Consider the following 21,988-nt stretch of genomic DNA (forward strand, 5'->3'; position numbering starts at 1 on the left):
GAAACTCTGTAATGAAAATACACATGTAGAAAGGTGACCAAACCTAGTGAAATGTCCAATGACAGGCTAGTCAATCATAGAAAGGCAAATTCAGTGTACATTGGAAAATATCTCTAATGAGGTTACAAAGGCAATACTAGGATCCTACAAGTGACCTGTATATCATTGATTGGATGTTTGTTTTGCTTTACATCCAGTGGCAAATATTTCATGAATGGTCAGGATTATCTCTGAATACTATAAAATTCAGAATTTACTGTCATTTTTGTAAATGTGAAAAAAAAGCTACAGTATTAAGTTTGAAATGACAAAACCTTGCTTTTATAATTTCACTTGCAATATTCCTTTATAAAAATGTTGCAATTGTATCAACTGAGTTTCGGATTTTTGACAGAGAAAAAAGATTCTCAATAATAAATGCCCTATTAATTTCCTAATTAACAGTATATTGCATTCCTAGCAAATGTTAAGTGTATTAAATGAACAATTCTGGTGTTCAGTGAATGATCAGTGTATTCAGTGTCTTTAACTAATGCTTACCTGGTTAAACAAACATCCTGGTGAACAGACAAACTTGCGACATTCATCTCCCTCAAATCCTGAATCACAGATACATTTGTTTCCTTGGCAGACTGGATTCTGTAACCTCTGCTGGTACCTACAGCTGACACCACAATCATTTACTTGATAACTGGCATTAAATCCTGGCACAATCAATTCTGTAATTAAAAGGAAATCTCAGTTAATACAAGTGGTCTCAATGCATTTATTTCAAAATCTTAACTTTACATTAATTCACCTCAATGTTGCACAAGTAAACCAAAAGAATCAGTCTCAGGCCTTGCAGTCATATATTATTGGAGTGCAATCATCGTACTCAGACTTCAAAATGCTGGATTCGGTGTGACAAGCACAAATTTTGTTCTCCATGTACTGAGTTAAGTTTTGTGAACTGGTCTGCGGCAGTAAAATTTGTTCTTTTTTAAATTAATGTGTTGTTCTGTCATTTGTGATAATATTTTTACTGCATTACTTTGCTGTACAAAAATGACCTATCTTTATTTCAAAGACTTGCATATCATGGATGTTTCTGCTGCTTTCACAAATCTTACCTTTATGCCATGCTGTACTGCCTGCAAAGGTCACAATATCTGCTGTTAACATCCAGATAGGATGGTTAAATACACCTACAAAAAGAACACAATTCTCAATTAGAATAAATGTAACATAATAAAGTAAGCTGCCTGCATAAAAACCATAAAATAGTCCAATATTAATTTTCAAATAAGCTGTAGTGTAGTAAAGATCTTGAAATCCACTCCAAATTCCAAACATCAATCAGACAAGGATTTACTATCACAGTAATCAAAGTTAAAGTAACAGTGACTTAGACTTTAGACTTTTGTAGGTGACACTTCGACTACCCATGATGCATTCACATAACAATTCTGGTCAAACTTAGTTCTACAATACAGCAGGTATGCCTGGGATAAGAAGCGGGACAGATGACAAACAGACAGATTGATAAGGTGATTCCATAATTTATATTGTTTGTTTGTTTCTTCCTTTATACTTATCTTTTTTCTTCCTTTATCTATCTCGTTTGTTTCTTTATTTATCTTGTTTCTTTCTCTATTTGTCTTGGGGGTGAACCTCCCCTTTTTTTTGGACAATTAATGGATTTGAATGGAGACGTGTAGTTGGATTCCCCTTTGTCCTGGGTCAGACGCCTAACAAGTAATATAGTAATATCTAAGATATTGTGCTAGGAAAACTGTTTGACCCAAGTACTTACCAGTTTCAAAAAAGACCGTGATCACTTTGGACCTAACTGTGATAGATTTTGGAGTCTCAGATCCACAGAAAGATGCCAAAAGTCCTGTGTCAGTATCTGGTGAACTATGACCATATATAAAGCTGGGAATTCCCTCATAAACATAAACGTGTTCCTGTAATTATACACATCATACATTATTTCATATTCTTCTCCAACATGTTTAAAATTTATGAATTACAAAAAGTAAATAAAAATTATTGCAATTGCACATTAACTTTCCTTGCTCTTTTACTCTTCAACATAACAATTAACGAAATTTATAAATACATCATCTTAAAATTATGTATATAAGTTACTTGCATTTTCTAAATTTAGACATTTCATAAATTGACTGCTTTTTTTCTTCTATCTAGCATTTAACAAAGTGCTTGGAAATATTGAAAAGCATTTTACAAAATGCCTGAAATTATTAAATCAAATTAAATGTTTACAAAAATTAAGCCACTGAAAGTATAGAAAAACAGAGCAGCTATTATCTATGATAATGACTAAATTCAACAGCATTTAAATTTTTGCACTGACAATTAGTAACCATTTCTTACTTCGGCTACAATGAATGCTATATTATCAAGACAGCTCAGAAAATGAAATATTCCTAATTATCAAAGGTTACTAATTCAAACAAACGTAGGTAAGATTGAATCAGTCAGGTGACTGTAAATTCAGAAATTATTGCGATGTTTTCATTATTGCGAAAAATGTGTCAGGGTCACAATTATTTAAACTCTCATTTTGAAATTTCTTATATGAATTTAACATGATTTTTCTCAATATCGCAAAAATTAAAATTGAATTTTTGTCTAAAATGACAAGATTGCAATAATAATAAATGCCACAATAATATTATGATATTTTCCAAAAAAGTCAATATCATAAATAATCCAAAAGTTCACTTACCCGACCACATTTGGTTACAATGTTGTCAATGGTAAATGTTATAGAGATCTCAGACGTATCATACATTGGCTCTTCAATTTCTACTTTGTCTATATCTATGTCTGAAATAATCCATACACAATGCTTTCTTGTACTGGTCACCCCTGAACCTTGGAATGAACCAAGTGACCCTGACTTCTGGTTCAAAATTACTCTGTTGTCACAGTTTCTGTAGCATTTGCCGCCATTTCTAAAAAAAAAAGAGTATAAAAATCAATAAGGGTTTGAAATCTTCAACTGACTGCAAATATGTTGCATAACCTGTAAGGGCTGTTCCAAAATAATACTATGTCCCCCGTGGGATGGCAACCATCTTTAATTTTATGTAGGTGGTTGTATTTTAAATACCAAAATGCAAAGGGAGTGTTGTTCTAATTTATTTTTATTTCTGTGGATGTAGAGGGGTAAAAAAAGAGCTGTTCCTGGAGGGACATAGTTTTCTGGAACAGCTCTAATGTACTATACAAGTATTTTAAAATTCAGAAGCACCTATTTCCTCTTTAATCCTTCATCAACATTTTTAAAATATGATGCATATAATGGGTAATATTTTCAATAATGAAAATGATTCAAAAGTCAAAATTGTGTAATCTGAATTCAAGAAACAAAATAATATTTGACCAATATTAGTTGTTTATACATTTTTTCAAAGGAATTTTAAACTAGAGCCTGTATCGCTCACCTGACTTTTCTTGGGTTTTTGAAATTATATAAAACAAGAATGTGTCCATAGTACACGGATGCCCCACTCGCACTATCATTTTCTATGTTCAGTGGACTGTGAAATTGGGGTCAAAATTATAATTTGGAATTATAATTAGAAAGATCATATCATAGGGAACATGTGTACAAAGTTTCAAGTTGATGTAACTTTAACTTCATCAAAAACTACCTTGACCAAAAACTTTAACCTGAACTTCGCACTATCATTTTCTATGTTCAGTGGACCATGAAATTGGGGTCAAAACTATAATTTGGCATTACAATTAGAAAGATCATATCATGGGGAACATGTGTACTAAGTTTCAAGTTGATTGGACTTCAACTTCTTCAAAAACTACCTTGACCAAAAACTTTAACCTGAACTTCCCACTATCATTTTCTATGTTCAGTGGACCATGAAATTGGGGTCAAAACTATAATTTGGCATTAAAATTAGAAAGATCATATCATGGGGAACATGTGTACTAAGTTTCAAGTTGATTGGACTTCAACTTCTTCAAAAACTACCTTGACCAAAAACTTTAACCTGAAGCGAACAGACGGACGAACGGAGGCACAGACCAGAAAACATAATGCCCCTCTACTATCGTAGGTGGGGCATAAAAAGATAAAATGTGGCTACAAAGTAACACTTGGCCAGCACATCAAAAGGAAAAGTACAAACATGTTTGGTTTCATTCCATTCAGTGGTTCTCTAGAAGAAGTTAAAAATGTAAAAAGTTAACGACGACGACGGACTACAGACGCCAAGTGATGAGAAAAGCTTACTTGGCCCTTTGGGCCAGGTGAGCTAAAAAATGACAAATATATCAAAATGATTTTTTTTATATATATAATTACAAACCACAATTTAAGATTATTGATTTATGGAATTATTGCCCAATACTAAAGTGTACCAACCTTGGGTCTCCATAGTAACCTTCTTGGCACCGTTCACAATGTTCTCCCTCTGTATTATGAGTACAGAAGCACTCTCCAGTCACTTTACTACACTGACCACGAGATGTTTCTGCATGACCATTACAGTGGCAAGCCTTACAACCTACAAAAAGAAATCATATTTCCAAATTAATGAGAGGTTCCAGAACTCTCAAAATCTTTTTCCCTGGTAGTCCTTGAGGAAAATCTGCTGGTCCTCACTCACTATTATTATTTTCTGTTTTCAAAATACAAATTGTGTTCGGACCAAAACTTTTTATGAATTCTAAGCTTAAATGGTACAGCATTTGAGTCCATTTTCAAAAAGCAATGAGGTTAAAAAAATACTGTTTGAGCCACATGATAGGTGCCATTTGTTTTTAGGTAGAGTTCCTGTTGCTTAGTCATTGTTTCAAGTTTTAATAGTGTTTTGTAGACTGTTGTTCTGTCTAATTGTTTGTTTTTCTTTTTATTTCTGATATTGTCTTTGTTTTCAACTGATATTTTTTTATTGTCTGCTTGATGTACAGCACTGACAAGACAAGTAATTTTTGCCAATAATCAATCATGGTGACCTAAAGAGACCAAACAATTATGTTAACGATCACCAAGTGCACCTATGCTTCTTTTCTTCAACATTACCTTTTGATGGTATCCCATAGTGACCATGTAAACAAAACTGACAGTGGCTACCATTGGTGTTGTTTTGACATGAATCACATTTTCCAACACCTTTTGTACAGACACTTTGGTTGTTACACTGACAATCTGTGCTACAGTCTGGTCCCGTGTAACCAAGGTCACAACGACATTCATAATCAGCAGAACATTTACCATATACACAATCATAATAACACCTGAAGCATGCAAAAAATCATTATAACATTTTTTAAAGTCATTAAATATATATCAAAGGTAATAATAAAAAAAAATGTAAAGGTTTCCATGGAATTCTGTGTCCAGCCTGCTATTGCTGATATTAGTGAAAAATGTAATATAGACCGACAAAAACTAATTAGATATAGGAAGATGTGGTATGAGTGCCAATGAGACAACTCTCCATCCAAGTAACAATTTATAAAAGTAAACCATTATAGGTCAAGGTACAGCCTTCAACAAGTCCATTTTGGCCACACCAAATTAATTTCTTGAGTTGTTATTCTGACTCCCACTGTTAAAATAATTTCAAGCATTCAAAATTGACCTTCAATACTTAAATGTATATTTGCAATGGTGGAAATTGCTATATTTCAATATGAATATTAAAGGGGCACTAGCTACGAGATATATACAAAATTTTAACTAATTTTTTTTGTTCAATCATAATTAATCAAAGTGTAATAGTGAAATAATAATTCATTTTTAGTCAAAAAAGCTTAAGAAACATCGATGATGAGTTATTGTCATAAACAAAATGTGTCTTCAGATGACATTGACATGATAAAATACATACGTTTTTTGGCACTCTTTTCCATACTGTATGAATCCCTTGTTACAAACACATATGTAAGATGTCTCTGTGTTTACACAAGAAGCATTCTCGTCACAGTCGTATACATCATGAGCACACTCATCCACATCTAAACATTTGTCATACATCCACATTGAAGGATCATCCACTGTGATGTTCTTTTCTTTCCCTACTTCAGCAACAATCACTGAACAGTTCTGATTATGTGTTGGGCCTGAAATAATAAAGATCTAACATCAAAAACAAAATAGCTGTCTAAATATGCTCACAATATTTCCTAGAGTTGAGCCTAGAAATAAGGAATTATGTATTAAGGGATGTTATTACAGTCTTATTATGTTAAATTTGTCAAAAATGTGTTACTTTCCTTAATTTTGTAGTCAAATTTTCTACAGTAGAGAATATATTGGGTTTGGTATACCTTTGCATTACAACATTGCCCTAAAAATCTGATGCAAATTGGGTAAACTAGCACCCTTCTGTCCCAAGATTCAAGCTGTTCATAACATTACAATAGTAGTTTGATCTATCTGATTTCGAATACAGAATAAAAGTAAGTGGATCAAACTGATCAATGTACTTACCTGAAAAATCTCCATCCACGCACTTTCCTATCATACGATTGTCCACATTACCGCACCATCCACATCCATACCGTGACAAACAGTTATCACATGACTTGTATACAGAACAGTCCCTACATGTATGGTTATGTAGGAGGTCATCACTGTCCACCCATTCCTGGCACTGACCACTCATATGGTGAGAGATGTAGTGAGCAAAAGGAAAGCACTCGCCTGTATTTTCACACCAGAAACATTCATCTTTGTCTTTCTCTACACAGAGGTTGCAATTTTTTCTCCTACAATGAAAGTGAGACAATAATATATGCTCAAATACTGTATAGAAGTTATGACTCTTTCATTAAACAATAGGCCATAGAAACCTCAACTATGGTTGAGTGTAAAATAGTTTTTAGAAACTGAGAATGTAAGTGATATTCTACAATTACCTCTTCATGACACGAGGTTACCCCATTTTAAAAGTGCCTTCTCTTGGTACCATATATTTTTCAATGAAACAGCCCTTTTCTCATTATTCTGTCAAGAATTTTTGATACTAATAAATCTTATATTCAAATGTCTTATATTTTGCATTTTTAATATCTTTACAGAACTTGGTAGTTATCATGGTTATAGGAAACTTCTATTTATTTACTTCCACCACTGTGTATATTTTGTAAATCTATAAACTAAAACTCACAGATGACATGGTTGTGGACACTCAGATATTTCACGTAGATTTCTCATGTATCGTCCTCGTCTTATACACTTTTCATATTTTGTACTCCATTCACACAAATCATCCTAGAACAGAAATGCAAGAATTATGTATTTTGCAGTATCAAAAAGAAATAACACAGGTACAAAAATATGCCTTAAAATTTAGGATTACTGTACATGTAAATTCAGAAATTATTGCGTGCATTTATTATTGTGATTTTGTCATTTTAGACTATCCTGTTTAATTCATATAAAAAATTTCAAAATGTGAGTTGAAATTATTTCGATTATAACCCTGTATTATTTTTTCGAATTTATAAAAACATTATGCATACATTTAGTTTCTTACAAAAATGTACACCAACGACATTTGGAATCTTATTTTTTTCCCATGAGCATTCATACAACTATGTTAGTTTATACATAATCTATATGTGTTAATGAAAAACATCCTCAAATCATTCAAATAAGAGGTACAGAATCATGAATACACTACAGAATACACATTCAAATGCAGAAAATTTGTTATTTTGTGGTGGCCATTTTTTATTGTTGGAGGAAGGTAGGAGTGATTAAAGTAAACTACTGATCTACATCTGATCTTTGGTAATAAACTGTTCCAAAAAATGAATGGTGTCAAAACACAGAAATAAAATAACAAAAATTTCTGAAACCTAAGCTTAAATTTTGACTTACTGTAACACAGGAATAACAGTCTGGATAGTCATGGCATAGATCACACTGTTCAGGATGTGTTACAGCATAAGTTTCATTACAATTTGTAGAGTTATCTCCCTTGTACAAACATGTGGCAGATGAGGAACACCAGGCACATGATGCATCTGTCATACAAGCCAAACAGTTATTGTGTATAGAACAATGAACACTGTTATACGGTTCCAGGAATTCCATTGTTATCGGATGAAGATTCGGCATGTGATGGTGGTTACCTCTTATTTCACTTTCTTCGCTGACCTCAATATTCCACTGCAGGCTTAGAGTGGCCTTATTATCTTTTTTACGCTTCTCTGCTTCGACAGCCACATAATATTTATGTCCACGTGTTGTATTTGGGAACAACTTTTCACTTTTTCGATTGGCTTTTTCTGTTGTCGATATTGTATAGGTCTTCTTGCGAATAACTATTTCTTGATTTTTGACTGAACTGTCATTGCTCAGATTCAATGTGGCACTAATGTCTCCAGATCCTGCTAAATACAGCTGTAGCATGTTGCTGCCGTACACTAATGGGGAGTCCAAGGGATGTATGTAACCAGTTATTCTAACAGTGATTAATTTTCCTGCCTCATCTATATTTCCATGGTATGGTAATACGTCTTCAATAAGCATAGTAAAGGAGTTCATAAACAATACCTAAAAAATAAGTAAACAGCAGTTAAATGTCTGAGATATTCTATATAAAACTATGTAAAAGGTTCTGTGGAACCCTGTGTCAGGTCTGATATTTGCTGATGTCAGAGTAAAAGTGCAATGTTGACGGTCCTGTTATCAGTACCATACTCTGATCAAATTAACAAATGTATTTTGATATTTAAACAAGCAAGAGAGTCGATATCTATTCTTTTATAACAGCAAAATTTAATTCATAAACAAGAATGTGTCCAAAGTACACGAATGCCCCACTCGCACTATCATTTTCCATGTTCAATGGACCGTGAAAATGGGTAAAAAATATAGATAGGCATAAAAATTAGAAAGATCATATCATAGGGAACATGTGTACTAAGTTTCAAGTTGATTGGACTTAACTTCATTAAAAACTACCTTGACCAAAAAGTTTAACCTGAAACTCGCACTTTTATTTTCTATGTTCAGTGGACCGTGAAATTGGGGTCAAAAGTTAATTTGTCTTTAAAATTAGAAAGATCATATCATAAGGAACATATGTACTGAGTTTTCAGTTGATTGGACTTCAGCTTCATCAAAAACTACCTTGACCAAAAACTTTAACCTGAAGCGGGACAGACGGACGGACGAACGAACGGACGAACGAACGGACGGACAGACAGACGGACGAACAGACGCACAGACCAGAAAACATAATGCCCCTCTACTATCGTAGGTGGGGCATAAAAATAAAATTTAACTGATAAAAAGACGTATTGAGATTAGCCAATGGTAGGCGCTGAAATTCTTGAATAACAGTTGAAGTTTTGACAAAGTTATTGAAGTCTCAAAACTTTCAACTTTTTAATGAAATGATTGCTGTGTTTAGCTTCATGACAAATTTAATCAGGCTATATAAAAAGCAGTCTGGTTGAATAATTTTAATGTAAATATCATATTTCTTCTGTTTCCTACACTATTCATTCCATTATATTAGCTTGGGCATGGTTCTATTAATAAATCATGTTCTAAAGTTTTCCTCTTGAAAATTTCTCTTATATAGTCATTCTATTTAACAGAAATGTTTTCTGGAGATCCTTAAAACAGATATGACCAGCTTACATGTTCAGAACAATAATACATTCACAAAATTTCCATACAAATATTTAACAGGGAACCAATGGGAGGGGAGGAGAGGGAGGACAAAACAAAACAGAAACGAGACCAAATTGAAATATGTTCTTACAATAAAGAAAAATTTCTTCATGTTTTGTAAAAATATCAAATATGAAGTCTTAACTGATTTTTCTGATGTATTATATGCTAATTATATATAAATTTGTAAAATGAAAGGAAAGAAGTGGCATTTTGTACCATCTTGAAATATTGCACTTGGGTCCACTCCCACTGAGCTATACTGTACTTACTTGATCTGGTTGCAGTATGTTATCTGGCTGATAGTAGTACATGACCTGTATCCCTGCTGGAATGTCATTGTTTGTACACTGTTCTATAGAGTTCCAGCTTGGATTGGTTGCTCCCCACCAACCATACAATCCAGAACTGAATTCCTCTCCAGGCAGACAAAGCTCGTCAGGGTCTAAAAATACATTTATCAAATCAAGGTAATGTTTTTGTTCTTCAACAGCAGCAGTAATCATTTATATCTTATTTTTAGCTGATGTTAATTGCTATTACATAACAATGTGTGGTTGTACAGGAGAGGTTTTTGCAAAGTCTCTGCTCAACCAACACTCTTTTGATAAATTTTGTAATATCCTACTCAGTGATTTTTACTAAACAGATTTGAGGTTATTTCAGTAAGAGTTACTACCCTTGTCTGTCATTTTGAAGGTGAACATGGTTGACTAATGAAATTGAAACGTGTGGCAAAATGTAAGTCTAATAAAAAATCCCTTCCTTTCCAGATCGTAGTGATGAATCCTCCTACATTGTGACAAAAGGGAAGTAAACTTTTCTGCCTATTGTGTCAATTGAATCCTTCTATTACTTTTTATTTAATGAACTAAGGCTTGAATTGATACACATCATACAGGTTACTACAAAATTAGTCATCTAAACATAGGATTTTTTTTATTCAAAACAATTCCTAACACATAGCCAAATAATCTTTGGTCAATTCCATAGCAATTTTCAGGGAAGTTTTAGCTTTTTTTTTCTTGTCACAAAATGATAATTAATTTCTGAAAACTAAATATATCCTTCAAGTGCCAAACCTTTTTGTCAAGAGAAAACTAATACAACCAAATGGCAAAATAAGGACTCAAATCATTAATCAATACCTGACTGCAACTGTTTTTAGCTTTTAGTTCTAATATCTTTAATACTTAGAGATATAGAGCATGCATGTAAAGGGCAATTAAATTCCTCAATCACTAAGAAAGATATAATATGTTACTTGAAATTCTTTTCTAAGGACAAATCTTATTTACTGATCATGGTGCAATACAGTCCTTATCCTACCCGAAATCTCCACTCCATGTGTTGGTTCGCCACAAACAGTATTACTACACTTACCAACTGTCTGTGTACAAGTTGAGCTTTTAACACACCAAGAACATTCTTCCTGATACACTCTGTTACTAGGTGACGATGACATCAAGTTAATTCCTTGTCCGTGACTTAAACATGATTGGCATGACAGTAAAGATGTACAAATTCCTTGGCAGGGTGTATCTACTAAGATTGGATTCTTACTTGAATCACATTCCTACAATGATTAATAAATATATCAGTGTTTTTATTAAAAACCGGCCGCCGGCCATTTTGACCTGTTCAATTCAATTTCCGGCCGGTTCAGTTGTCCTTAAAAAAAAAAGTCCTAATTTTTCTTATGAGATCTTTCTATGTAAAATCATGACAACGGAGTTCGAAGATTTGTGTTTATATTTTAAACCGACATGCGGTTGCAACGACGATTTTCATTGGCTGTTATTTCAGACTTCCTGTTTGACACACGTGTTTATCGTTGTTATGATTGAATGAATAGTAATGAAGAGAACACTACATGATTTTTTCAATTCAACAACTACTACGTCAAAGAGTAGAAAAGGTTTGGATTACTATGTATTTTGACAAGATTTGGAACAGTTTGAATGACGTTATAGTTTTACTGTTTAATTGATCTACAACGGCCCCGTCGATCTGCCAGCAACTACAGAGCATCCGAAAAGGGGATAAGGTACATAAAATATCAGGTGCTTGTGGTGTAGTAGTCAAAGATGTGATTTCACAAGATGCAAGTGTACAAACAGAAGAAAATCCAGTCATAGAAGAAGCTCAGGAAGTGTTGTCTGAAGTTAGACAAGCCATGAAGGTTATGGCTATCGAAAATGAAAACTGTAATGATTCAGACTTTGAGGATGATTTAGATTTTGAGGACGATTGTTGCTGGTGAACTTTATTTTGGCATGAATAACAACAGTTTTTATACATAAGTGTCATTGAATTGTATCCATCAATCATTATAATAATTAATCTCTTATTATAGTGATAAAAATGGAAATATTTCAATATTGTATTTTCTGACTTGGTGATGTTAGATAATAACTAAATTTTGTGACTTAGAAAACTTTAGGATGCCTATATTAACAGTGGTACTGTAGAAGTGACATTTTTAGAACAATAATAATTTTATGCCCAGAATTCAGGATAAGGGCCTGCTTAAATCTCTGATTGGCCCCTTCAAACAAAAGGAAGTGAAACCCCTGTATATACAGTACATTGTACATGTTTATTGGTGGTACCAAACACTTCAACTAAAATTAATTTGGTTCCTTTAATTTTTCGCAAAATTTGTACGAAATATTTACTTTGACCCTTTGACAAAGACATAAACATTCGAACCACACACTGTATTGGAAAAATTTCATTTGAAACTTAGCAGTTTAACAAACACTAATTTTGATCACTGAGAAGCTTAATATTTCCTTAACAATAGAACGGTATTAAGATGTTTAGCCGAGTTGTCTCCCTGTAGTGTTAAGTACCGACTTAAACTGTCTGAATCAAAGACACTCTTCCTCGTGATGAGTGAATCATAGTGAAAACATGGAGATTGTTTGTGATTAGATAAGATAACACTATTAAGTAAGTAATCTTTATTCAAAGGCATTTCACCAATAAAAATGAAAATAGAATATGAGCTAAATAACCAACTGATATATAATAACATAACAGGATGAACACTCTGATTTAATAACCCTGCAATATTATAAATATACAAAGACATATCAATAAAATCCAGATGCCTGTCTTTCTCGCTGTGTTGAAGACCCATTGTGGCCTCTGGCTGTTTTCTGTCCTTGTTGTTGTCTCTTTGACATGTTCCCCATTTTTATTCAAATTCAATGATTTCATACCTAAAAAAAATCTTAGGATACATGTTCAGTGAACTGCAAAGTGGTGATGACAAGAGACAACAGGATTTCAAATACATTGCTTACCTTTTAAATTTATTGATCAGACAAAAAAAATAATTGCCAAGACACATTCCCCCCTTCTTAAAAATGTTTCTTTTCCCAAATTTCACAATAAACAAAAAATAATTATACCCTCTTCCTTGTTCTGTGTACACAACCAGTGCGCCTTGTGTCAATCCTTGCAGTACACAAAACACACTCTATATCATCTATACATTTTTGTACATCTGTTTTTTGTGCATCTGTGTACTGTTTGCAATAATCTGTATCTTCTCCTGACTCAGCCTACAAATGAAACAATTAAAGACAATCGTAATAATAAGTTATCAAATTTTCCCTTTAACAAAAAAATAATTTTTGAATCATGAAGAGGATAAAATAAATACTCAATAATAACTCAAAAATTGAAAAAGATAATCAAAATAGATAAAACCAGTACTACTATAACCTGTATAATCTGACATACTGGGGGACAGAAAAAATGTCAGATAAAGTAGGGTGTCGGAATACTCAGGTTTTTTCTGCAAGGCTATGAATATTTTGGGATCATGAAAATGTGTTGGTTACAGCAGGATGTTGGAATACTCAGGTGTCAAATTAGGCAGGTTACACTGTACAGATCTTAAGAGTTTGTAAAAGTCAATTGCAACTGATTTTTTTACAGATTGTTTGAACTTTTATACTACTTTCCCAGATTAAGGGTGTTAAAGCAAATTAATTTGCTATAAATTAGACTGGTTTTTTTTTGTTTGAATTGTTTGAATTTTTTTTTTTATTTATGTCAGTGCCTTTTATAGCAGTCTATATGTATGTGTTTTTCTCATTGATGAAGGCTGTAAGGTTGTCTTCAATTGCTTATATCCATTTCATTTTAACAGTGATGGACGGGTTGTCTCATTGGCAATCATGCCACATCTTCTTACATTTATATTGTCTGTGATAGACAAACATTCATCACAAACCTCTGCTGGGGCTATTGTAGGTGGAAACTTGAACGCCGTTACATCTCCAAGAACACTCCCTCTGTAGCCTCCTATTACAAACATTATATTACCAAAGGCTGATACGCTTGAATGACCAAATCTTCTCTTACCATGAGTATCTGAAATTGTTTTAGAAAAAGGCTGATTATTTAGAAATTAATACTTGTATTAATCATTTTTATCCTGATATGTATTCATCTAATCAACAATTGACAGATCGGAAAATATATCAATGTGATTTAGTTTTTAGTAAATTTGTGTTGCTCTATCATGTCTGCTTTTGTATCATTGCTGTACATGTTAAACCAATCTGCTAATTGTCTTGTTTTTGCTTTCACAACTTGTACAAATGTACATGTACACTGTACATGCCATGATGGTATAATTATTTCTTATCAGTTCAACATCTCTTGAAATTGCTATGACGTTTTTGAAGTAATATGTGTATTAAATATACATGGTCCAAAACTTTATTTTTACCATGTTTTATGGTCCGGTTGTTGTCGCTTTGACACATTCCCCATTTCCTTCTCAATTTTATTACATAAATTAATTGGTACAAACATTTGACAAATGGAATATGTGTATACATTTCTATGTTGACTTACCAGTTACCATAAACAACTTACCAGTTACCATAAACAACTTACCAGTTACCATAAACAACTTACCAGTTACCATAAACAATGGATGTTTAACCCACTGATGACAGCCAAGATGATACAAGAATATCTCATTATCATAACATGTCTCCAGTTCTTGATGGATGTGTATATTACCTCCATACACAACCATATAATTACCCATAATTACAGATGTATGGTGTGCTCGCTTGTTTGGAATATGATTCTCACGATGTTTATACGTCGGTTCTTCTACTATTTGTGGGTTTTTTATAACGGACCACACATTATATTGTAAATTAAATGCATACACATAACCAGAAAGTACAACGTATTTAGAGTATTTTGATCGATATCCACCATACACTAAAATTGTGTTGGAAACAGAATGATAGACTGCAGTGTGACCAGACACCATACGACTGAGTCGTCGATCACCTGACATTTTCAGTTTTTCCCAACTTTCGCAGTCTGTTTCATTGATGCGGAAAATGTCAGACGAAAATAAACCATCTTCCTTTTTACCCCCTATTACATACAACCATCCATTAGCATATGTCAATGTGTGGTCCATTAATTTTTCTAACTGAAGTGAACTATTTGTGGCCTTTTGTGTCCAATTGTCAGAAGATGTATCATAAAACCACAAATCATTTGAATATGAACCATTGTCTAAAACACCCCCTAGAATATAGAATCCGTTGTCTACTGTCACAGACGCATGATTTTTTCGCCCACTCGGCCATGGATTTGATTTTATTGCAATTTCCCACATGCTTGAATTCAAACAGTATCGTACTACATCATCTAAAATATGATAAAGACTAAAACCTCCATAAGTATATATACAATTTACACTTTTGATAAATGCACTAGTATGTCCAAATCTCGCAGTAAAGTTCTGACTAGATCTTGATAAACTGAACCACCGAACATCACCTTCCACTCTATCAATTGACAAACTGCAATCATCTCCGATGTATCCCTCGTCACAATGGCAGCCACTTTGATTACACTGTCCATTAGAGTTACAAGAATCGGGACACAACTGTTTTTCACAGAATTCTCCGATAAATTTTTTATCACAGAGACAAACATGGTTGACACATGTACCATTTCGGTTACAATTGTACGGGCAGTCTTGTAATGTATAGTTAGCAACAAAACCTTTTAAATTATAATTCCTGTCACTAAATAAGTAGATCAGCATCTGAAATATACATGTACATATTTTTGTCATTCAAAATATATATTATATATATTTTTGATTTACAATGTACACCAATTCAAATTCAGACCAAATTACTACAGAAATTTGAAAAAAAGCATTTATTCTTTATATTTATCAGTTAATGTTCATGATATTGGATTTTGAATTAAAACTGGACTTTTTTCTGCTGTTTATGAAGACTTTATTTCGACTTTATTTCTGGACTGGGTGGCATAAATGAAATTTGTAGGGAGAAAACTGAATATGAGTGTGTACTTATTAGTTAAATATTCATTATCATTTTTGACAATAAAAATGATTCACTTGTACGTAACATGTGTAAAATTAATATCCCACATATAGGCATCCTACAATATTTTTGTATTTGTCCATTCTTATCAAAATTATTCCAAAGAAAATACTTGTTTTTTTAATTAGTTACTTTAAATTTGCTCCAACTAATAATAAAAAAAAAAACTCTCTAAGACATAGATTAACACAGCTAAAAATTGAAAAAGAGAGATGAACTGAATCATTTTTTGTTTTGTTTGACATTTCCTTTTTCCTGTACATGTGCAATAATATTTGTCATGATGGGTAGAACCTTTTTATGTATATAAATTACAGTAGGGTTTTTCACATTGTTGCACTGTTGACTATAGTACATGTAGCTAAGTTTATTCACATCATTTAGAATAATTTGTTTCATTAGCAATCAAATCACATTTCCATATTTTTAATTATGGCATAGACAGTTAACCATACTTTTTCCTTGTGTACTACTACATGTACATTTTGTACTTTAATCATGTGTTGAAATTGATGGCTTGAATTGAATTTCTAGTCATACATGTAACAGTCTACTTACATAACCAGATGTTGCTAAAACTGGTTTGGGTAATGTGTTCCCCGAATATGTGGCCAAAGTGGTACTATTGAAGGAATTTCCATCATATATCATCACAAAATCATAGGAACATTCTGTTTCCATGGAGGAAAACTCCAGCAAGATAGACTTGTCTGAAGACCCAGCTGAAAAATAAATAAAGCAACAGTGTTTATCAATTTTGTTTATTCGTCTGGCCTGTAGATTCAAAGCTTATTGTGGAAAATGCTGTAGTATCTTGAGATCTCATCTAGATATTCATGATAATATATACAGAATATAGGAATACCCTTCATATTTCTTATCAATAGGGTGTATATTGCAGCAATTTAACCCTTTCCATGTATACCCTTTATGAATAAAATGAATTTAATCAACATCAGATGGAATCAGATCTGTATACATGTATATGCTCCCAATACATGCACCAAGATGTTCTCCACAGGCCAGGGATTGTACCAACCCTATTTTCATTCCAATACTGATTGTTTTTTAAGTTTGAACAAAATGTATTCATAAATTTTGTGTGTTATTAATATGAATGAATATTCGAAACATTTAAAGGAAATACATTGTACATGTATTTCATTTCTTGATTTAATGATTATTATATAAATATTAAATGCTGATTTATATGTAATACAGTCTTTTAAGTATGATTTCTGTTAATTCGCCGTTTCAGAATCTAATGCATCCTGGGTAATATTTTCAAAAGTGTACACCACAACGTCCTGATTGGTTAAAAATGTCATAAACAATGGAAATTTAACCAATGACGTGGCGTTATTTTCATTTTGGGGTACGAACAATGAAATTACCACTGATTCTTTAGATTCTGAAACGGCTAATTGGTGTATTTACAAAGCCACATTTGCCCATGATTTGGTTTTATTGTTCTGTCTCTTAAAATCACGATAACTAGATGTAAACTGCACATAGTTACATGTACATGTACATTTGTAGCTTGCATTGTTGGTACAAAAATGTATGAGTAAACTCAATCAAGTAATTGTATTTTCCACATTTCTTTTCCAAGTCCAAGATCAACAAATTTTTAAACATTGCTTTAATCATCATCACTGAGACATACATTTTGTAATACATGTATTGTATGATAGAAGGGCTCACGCTACCAGACGACGTGGGCAAAGAAGTCGCTTTCCCGACCGTCACTTCGCTTTCCCCGACCTCCAAAAGCGAAAAGAAGTCGCCTTGTTGTTTACTACATGTATACTCGCTTTCAGTTGCTTTTGTCATTGGGCATTTTAAATTTTTACCAAGTTGATGAAACATCATTTTTTTTATTTATAATTAAAGAAATTCATTTCATACATAAACGATTAATTTCGTAAGAAGTGAGGTAGAAGCATTGTCTTTACAGTGTGTAGCAGGTTATTTAATAAAAGACAACTTTTTATAACTTCATGCACTTCCGTGCGGCCGGTGCTTGCTACTCAAAAACGTGCATCAACATGATCATAACTTCTTTACCTTTTTGATATATACAAAAATACTCTTTTTAGTGCTAGATATTTAGTTGGTAGTTTCTCACAAGAACCTATAAACGTTTAAAAACAACTTTGAATTTGAACTGTTGCTTTAATTGTACATGAACAAGCATGTATACTCATCAGATATGAATTGAACAATCTAAAAAGAACATTATTTACATATGACCCTTTATACTATAGTAAAATCCAAGCATTGTATCGCAGGGCGCGAAGGAGCACTTCTCTTTTAAATCTCACAACTTCTCCCTATCAGTTTCAGAAAGAGAAGTCACTTCTCCCTCTGATTCTGAAGTAGTGTGAGCCCTGGATAGTCCCAGATCATGCAGATGATCATGCCAATTTTTTCCCCATGATACATTTAGTCTGAGATTACTCTGCAGACATCCAACAACTGTTTTGCCAGACAAGCTGGGGCTATGGGACATCAGAGCTTACATCAAAAGGTGGATATGTTAGTCCAGAATTTATTAGCTTCTTCATTGCTTCTGGAGCAAACCGACAGCATTGGATCCATACAAATCAGGCCTCAATTTGTTATTTTTTTTATTCATCTCTTCATTTATGTAACTTTTATCTACCTGCCACCCTTCATTTTCTTAATTTCATGGACCTCACAGGTTTTCACAGTGACCTATCTATCAATTCAGGCATTTATACTGTTATTTTCAAATGGACGTCGAGAATTGAGTCTGATTTTTGTGGAACCAATACGGTCAGTCAACTCAAGAAGCAACAAAACATCGCATCCATTTTGAAGGTACAAATATCACTATTTGACATGGAACGAGCAAAACAGCCATTGGATGTCAGAGTTAGGTTGAGAATGTAAATGTGAGGAAACAGGTTTAGATGAATGTACCCGATTTCTATTCTAATACAATGTAATAGGATTATTTGATTCATCTGCTAAATTATGCCATACTGAGGATTTAATTGCAAAATACATATACACTGTGTATACTTGTTAATAATGTTATATTTACCATCAATAAGCCATTCACATCTGGAATAATTGCTATATTTATTCTCTTCACTACCTCTTATTGTTTCATTCTTTACTCCAACTCTTATTGTCCCACTTTTATTTGTGAATATTTCCCTACCAGTACATGTTTGAGGGACTGAACTGCACAAAAATAATAATGAACTCAAAACAAAGATGCAGAACGTAAAACCCAGCATCTTCATCTTTTTAGCCCTATTTTATCATTTTCGGAGTTCCCTGGCAAGAGGGACCGAAAATGTGTGTTTACTACATCTTCATAATTTGTATTCTGTAATCGGCTGCTGTCTAAAAACTTTAGGTTCTTCGAAATCTGAAAAATTTGACATAATAAACACTAATCAGATGTTTTTCGTCTTCTAAAAATAAACTAATAACAGGATCGCAGTAAATTTATAATTTAACAAAATATTAAGAAATTGTCAATGCTACTCAGTTTTATTGATTTATTTTTATTTTTTAATCTTTATTTAAAAAAATTAATGCTTTTCTCCTAATAATACAAAAATCATATAATTAATTTCTTGCACTGAATAATGTATGGAAAGCTAACAAGGCTATAATGGTTGTGGCTATTATCTCCCTTCTATCAGTACATGGAAATGGAAAACCCGATTGCAAAATAAATGTACCAAAAGTTAATCAAATTCAACTAAAATTAGGAATGGAATCGGGGAATGTGTCAAAGAGACAATAACCCGACAAAAAAAAGCAGAAAACAGACGAGACAGAAAAAAAAATGTATGCTCATCCAAGGATTTGTATACTATACAAATCCTTGATTTTAATGAACCAAAATTTCCGAAAAAATACATAACAAACTAAAAAAAAAACTTGCATTCAACAGTTAAACGTTAGACTAACAACGGCCAAAGGGCAAAAGTATATATATATATACGGGGTCTTGATGACCGGGTTTACAGAAGGGAAATTAACAAATGGACCTATATATTACAGGAAAATGAGACAAAATCCACAGAAAGAATAGAGACAAATAGGCCCAGAAAATAAGAATATTTGGGTGTTTAAACATTTTCGTTTTTCGTTTATTGATTTTTACAAAGGTATATCAGGCCGTCAGTTTTCTCGTTTGAATTGTTTTACAACCGTCAGTTCGTGACTTAAAACCTTATTTCTAAACACGGTATTGTTTGGTGTTTTTTTTTTTTTTTTATTTTGCTCAATGTAGAAGGCCCTACGGTGACCTATAACTGTAATCTCCTACGTCATTGGTCTTAGTCGGGAGTAGTCTCGTTGGCACTCAGACCACATCTTCTTATTTTAACAATGATCAGTCATTTTAACGTGTGAAAAACAAGAAAACTTTAGACAACAAAACAATTTTTACAAGACTAAAAAACTATGGCCGTAGTCTAGTTCTAGCACGGAATACACCATTCCAGCTAATTTGAAAATATTTAATAATTTGTTATCGAAATGTTAAGATATTACATAGGCGTATACGTATATAGATAGAAATGTCCCGTAATAACTTAATTAATGGAACTTCTATCTATGTAAAAAAAATAAGCATTTCAATTGCATAATGACATCTATGGTTTATTGCCTAATTTTGATAATATTAACAGCCTAGGATATCAATATCATATGCCAATAAATGTTCATAACATGTTTAAGCACATATTTTAAAGAACTTTTGACAATGTTTTCTTTCTCTGGCTGTTTACTGCTTTTCTATATGCTTTGAACTTACATTCCGGATGGGAAATTTTTGGCAATTTATATTTTGTCTTATACTGGTGGCGATTTCGAGCTTGACATATTATTACATAGACACCCGTCTATTGTTGATTAAAATTGAGAATGGAAATGAGGAATGTGTAACCTACTCGTTTGAATAAGAGGAATTGTAGGCCAATCAGCAGTGAGACACCAACCCCATGCCGAAACAAAATACCCATAAACACAAGCCCATTTGATGTGCAGCGTTTAAAATTATCTAAGGACAATGCTATTTCCAAAGACGATATAAACGTTTCCTTAATTTTCACGATTTCTATTTATTGGTCATACAAGAAATTTAGACCCGATAGTGCTTACAACGCAAATTTTCATCTAATTTATAATACAAAGGACAGACGGATAGAAGTCCTTTGTAAATATTCGTGACTGGACCTGATATTCGTGTCCAATACATTGCTTCAGTTATACATACCTTTGAAATGAATATCATTAAACCATTTCATTTGCACAATGAACTTGTTTGTCATATTGGAGTCTTCATTAAGCAGTCTTTAGAACTGAGGGAGTCGGACCCATGTCAGACAAGCTTATGATTGTGTTTTTTACATAAATTTATAATTGAACTCTTAAAATATGTTCTATTAGTCTATATATTGTGTTGTATTTCATTGTATTGCATTGTATTGTGTATAATTGTATTGCTTGACCCTTATGGGTGTAATTTGCAATAAAGATCGATAAAGATAGATATTAAAAGCTGATATGACAGGGCAGCAAGTGCAGGTCCAGGGTTTTAACATGGGAAACGTTTGGAGTGACATTTGTAAAAAGTCTATATGCATTTATCCAATGTGAAGCCTCATAAGAGGGCTGCGCACCAGCACTCCCCTTACATCTGCATCTGGTGCATACATACAGTATATATCGATGTTCCCACGCACCGCGTTCAACGAATTAATTACTGTTGGTTTTAAGCAAAAATATCTGAGTTGTCTTTCGTATTACATACGATACTGAAAATGAAGATTATACTGCCAACTTTCAGTATCCACCTGATGCTGTAAACAGATGAAAACAGCATTATATGGATTTCAGGCGTCCGAAGCTCTTT

The 21,988-nt window shown here is 32.9% G+C and overlaps 1 protein-coding gene across 1 annotated transcript in view; it reads right to left on the reverse strand.

Annotated features, from left to right (window-relative positions):
- LOC139512243 (multiple epidermal growth factor-like domains protein 8) overlaps window positions 1-19,551 on the reverse strand; it is a 37,039-nt gene extending 17,488 nt beyond the window's left edge. Inside the window, exons 1-17 of the mRNA XM_071299728.1 lie at window positions 19,154-19,551; window positions 16,642-16,805; window positions 14,612-15,773; window positions 13,920-14,059; window positions 13,090-13,242; window positions 11,054-11,246; window positions 9,943-10,115; window positions 7,865-8,542; window positions 7,149-7,252; window positions 6,470-6,747; window positions 5,868-6,099; window positions 5,057-5,271; window positions 4,397-4,538; window positions 2,735-2,963; window positions 1,796-1,949; window positions 1,113-1,187; window positions 541-719 (exon numbers count right to left, since the gene is read on the reverse strand). Of these exons, the coding sequence (XP_071155829.1) occupies window positions 541-719; window positions 1,113-1,187; window positions 1,796-1,949; window positions 2,735-2,963; window positions 4,397-4,538; window positions 5,057-5,271; window positions 5,868-6,099; window positions 6,470-6,747; window positions 7,149-7,252; window positions 7,865-8,542; window positions 9,943-10,115; window positions 11,054-11,246; window positions 13,090-13,242; window positions 13,920-14,059; window positions 14,612-15,773; window positions 16,642-16,805; window positions 19,154-19,358 (4,476 nt within the window). The 5' untranslated portion in view covers window positions 19,359-19,551. The remainder of the gene's footprint in view (window positions 1-540; window positions 720-1,112; window positions 1,188-1,795; window positions 1,950-2,734; window positions 2,964-4,396; window positions 4,539-5,056; window positions 5,272-5,867; window positions 6,100-6,469; window positions 6,748-7,148; window positions 7,253-7,864; window positions 8,543-9,942; window positions 10,116-11,053; window positions 11,247-13,089; window positions 13,243-13,919; window positions 14,060-14,611; window positions 15,774-16,641; window positions 16,806-19,153) is intronic.
- Between the last annotated feature and the right edge of the window lie 2,437 nt (window positions 19,552-21,988).

The sequence above is a fragment of the Mytilus edulis genome, chromosome 2, assembly GCF_963676685.1.
Source record: "Mytilus edulis chromosome 2, xbMytEdul2.2, whole genome shotgun sequence".
Lineage (NCBI taxonomy): Eukaryota > Metazoa > Mollusca > Bivalvia > Mytilida > Mytilidae > Mytilus > Mytilus edulis.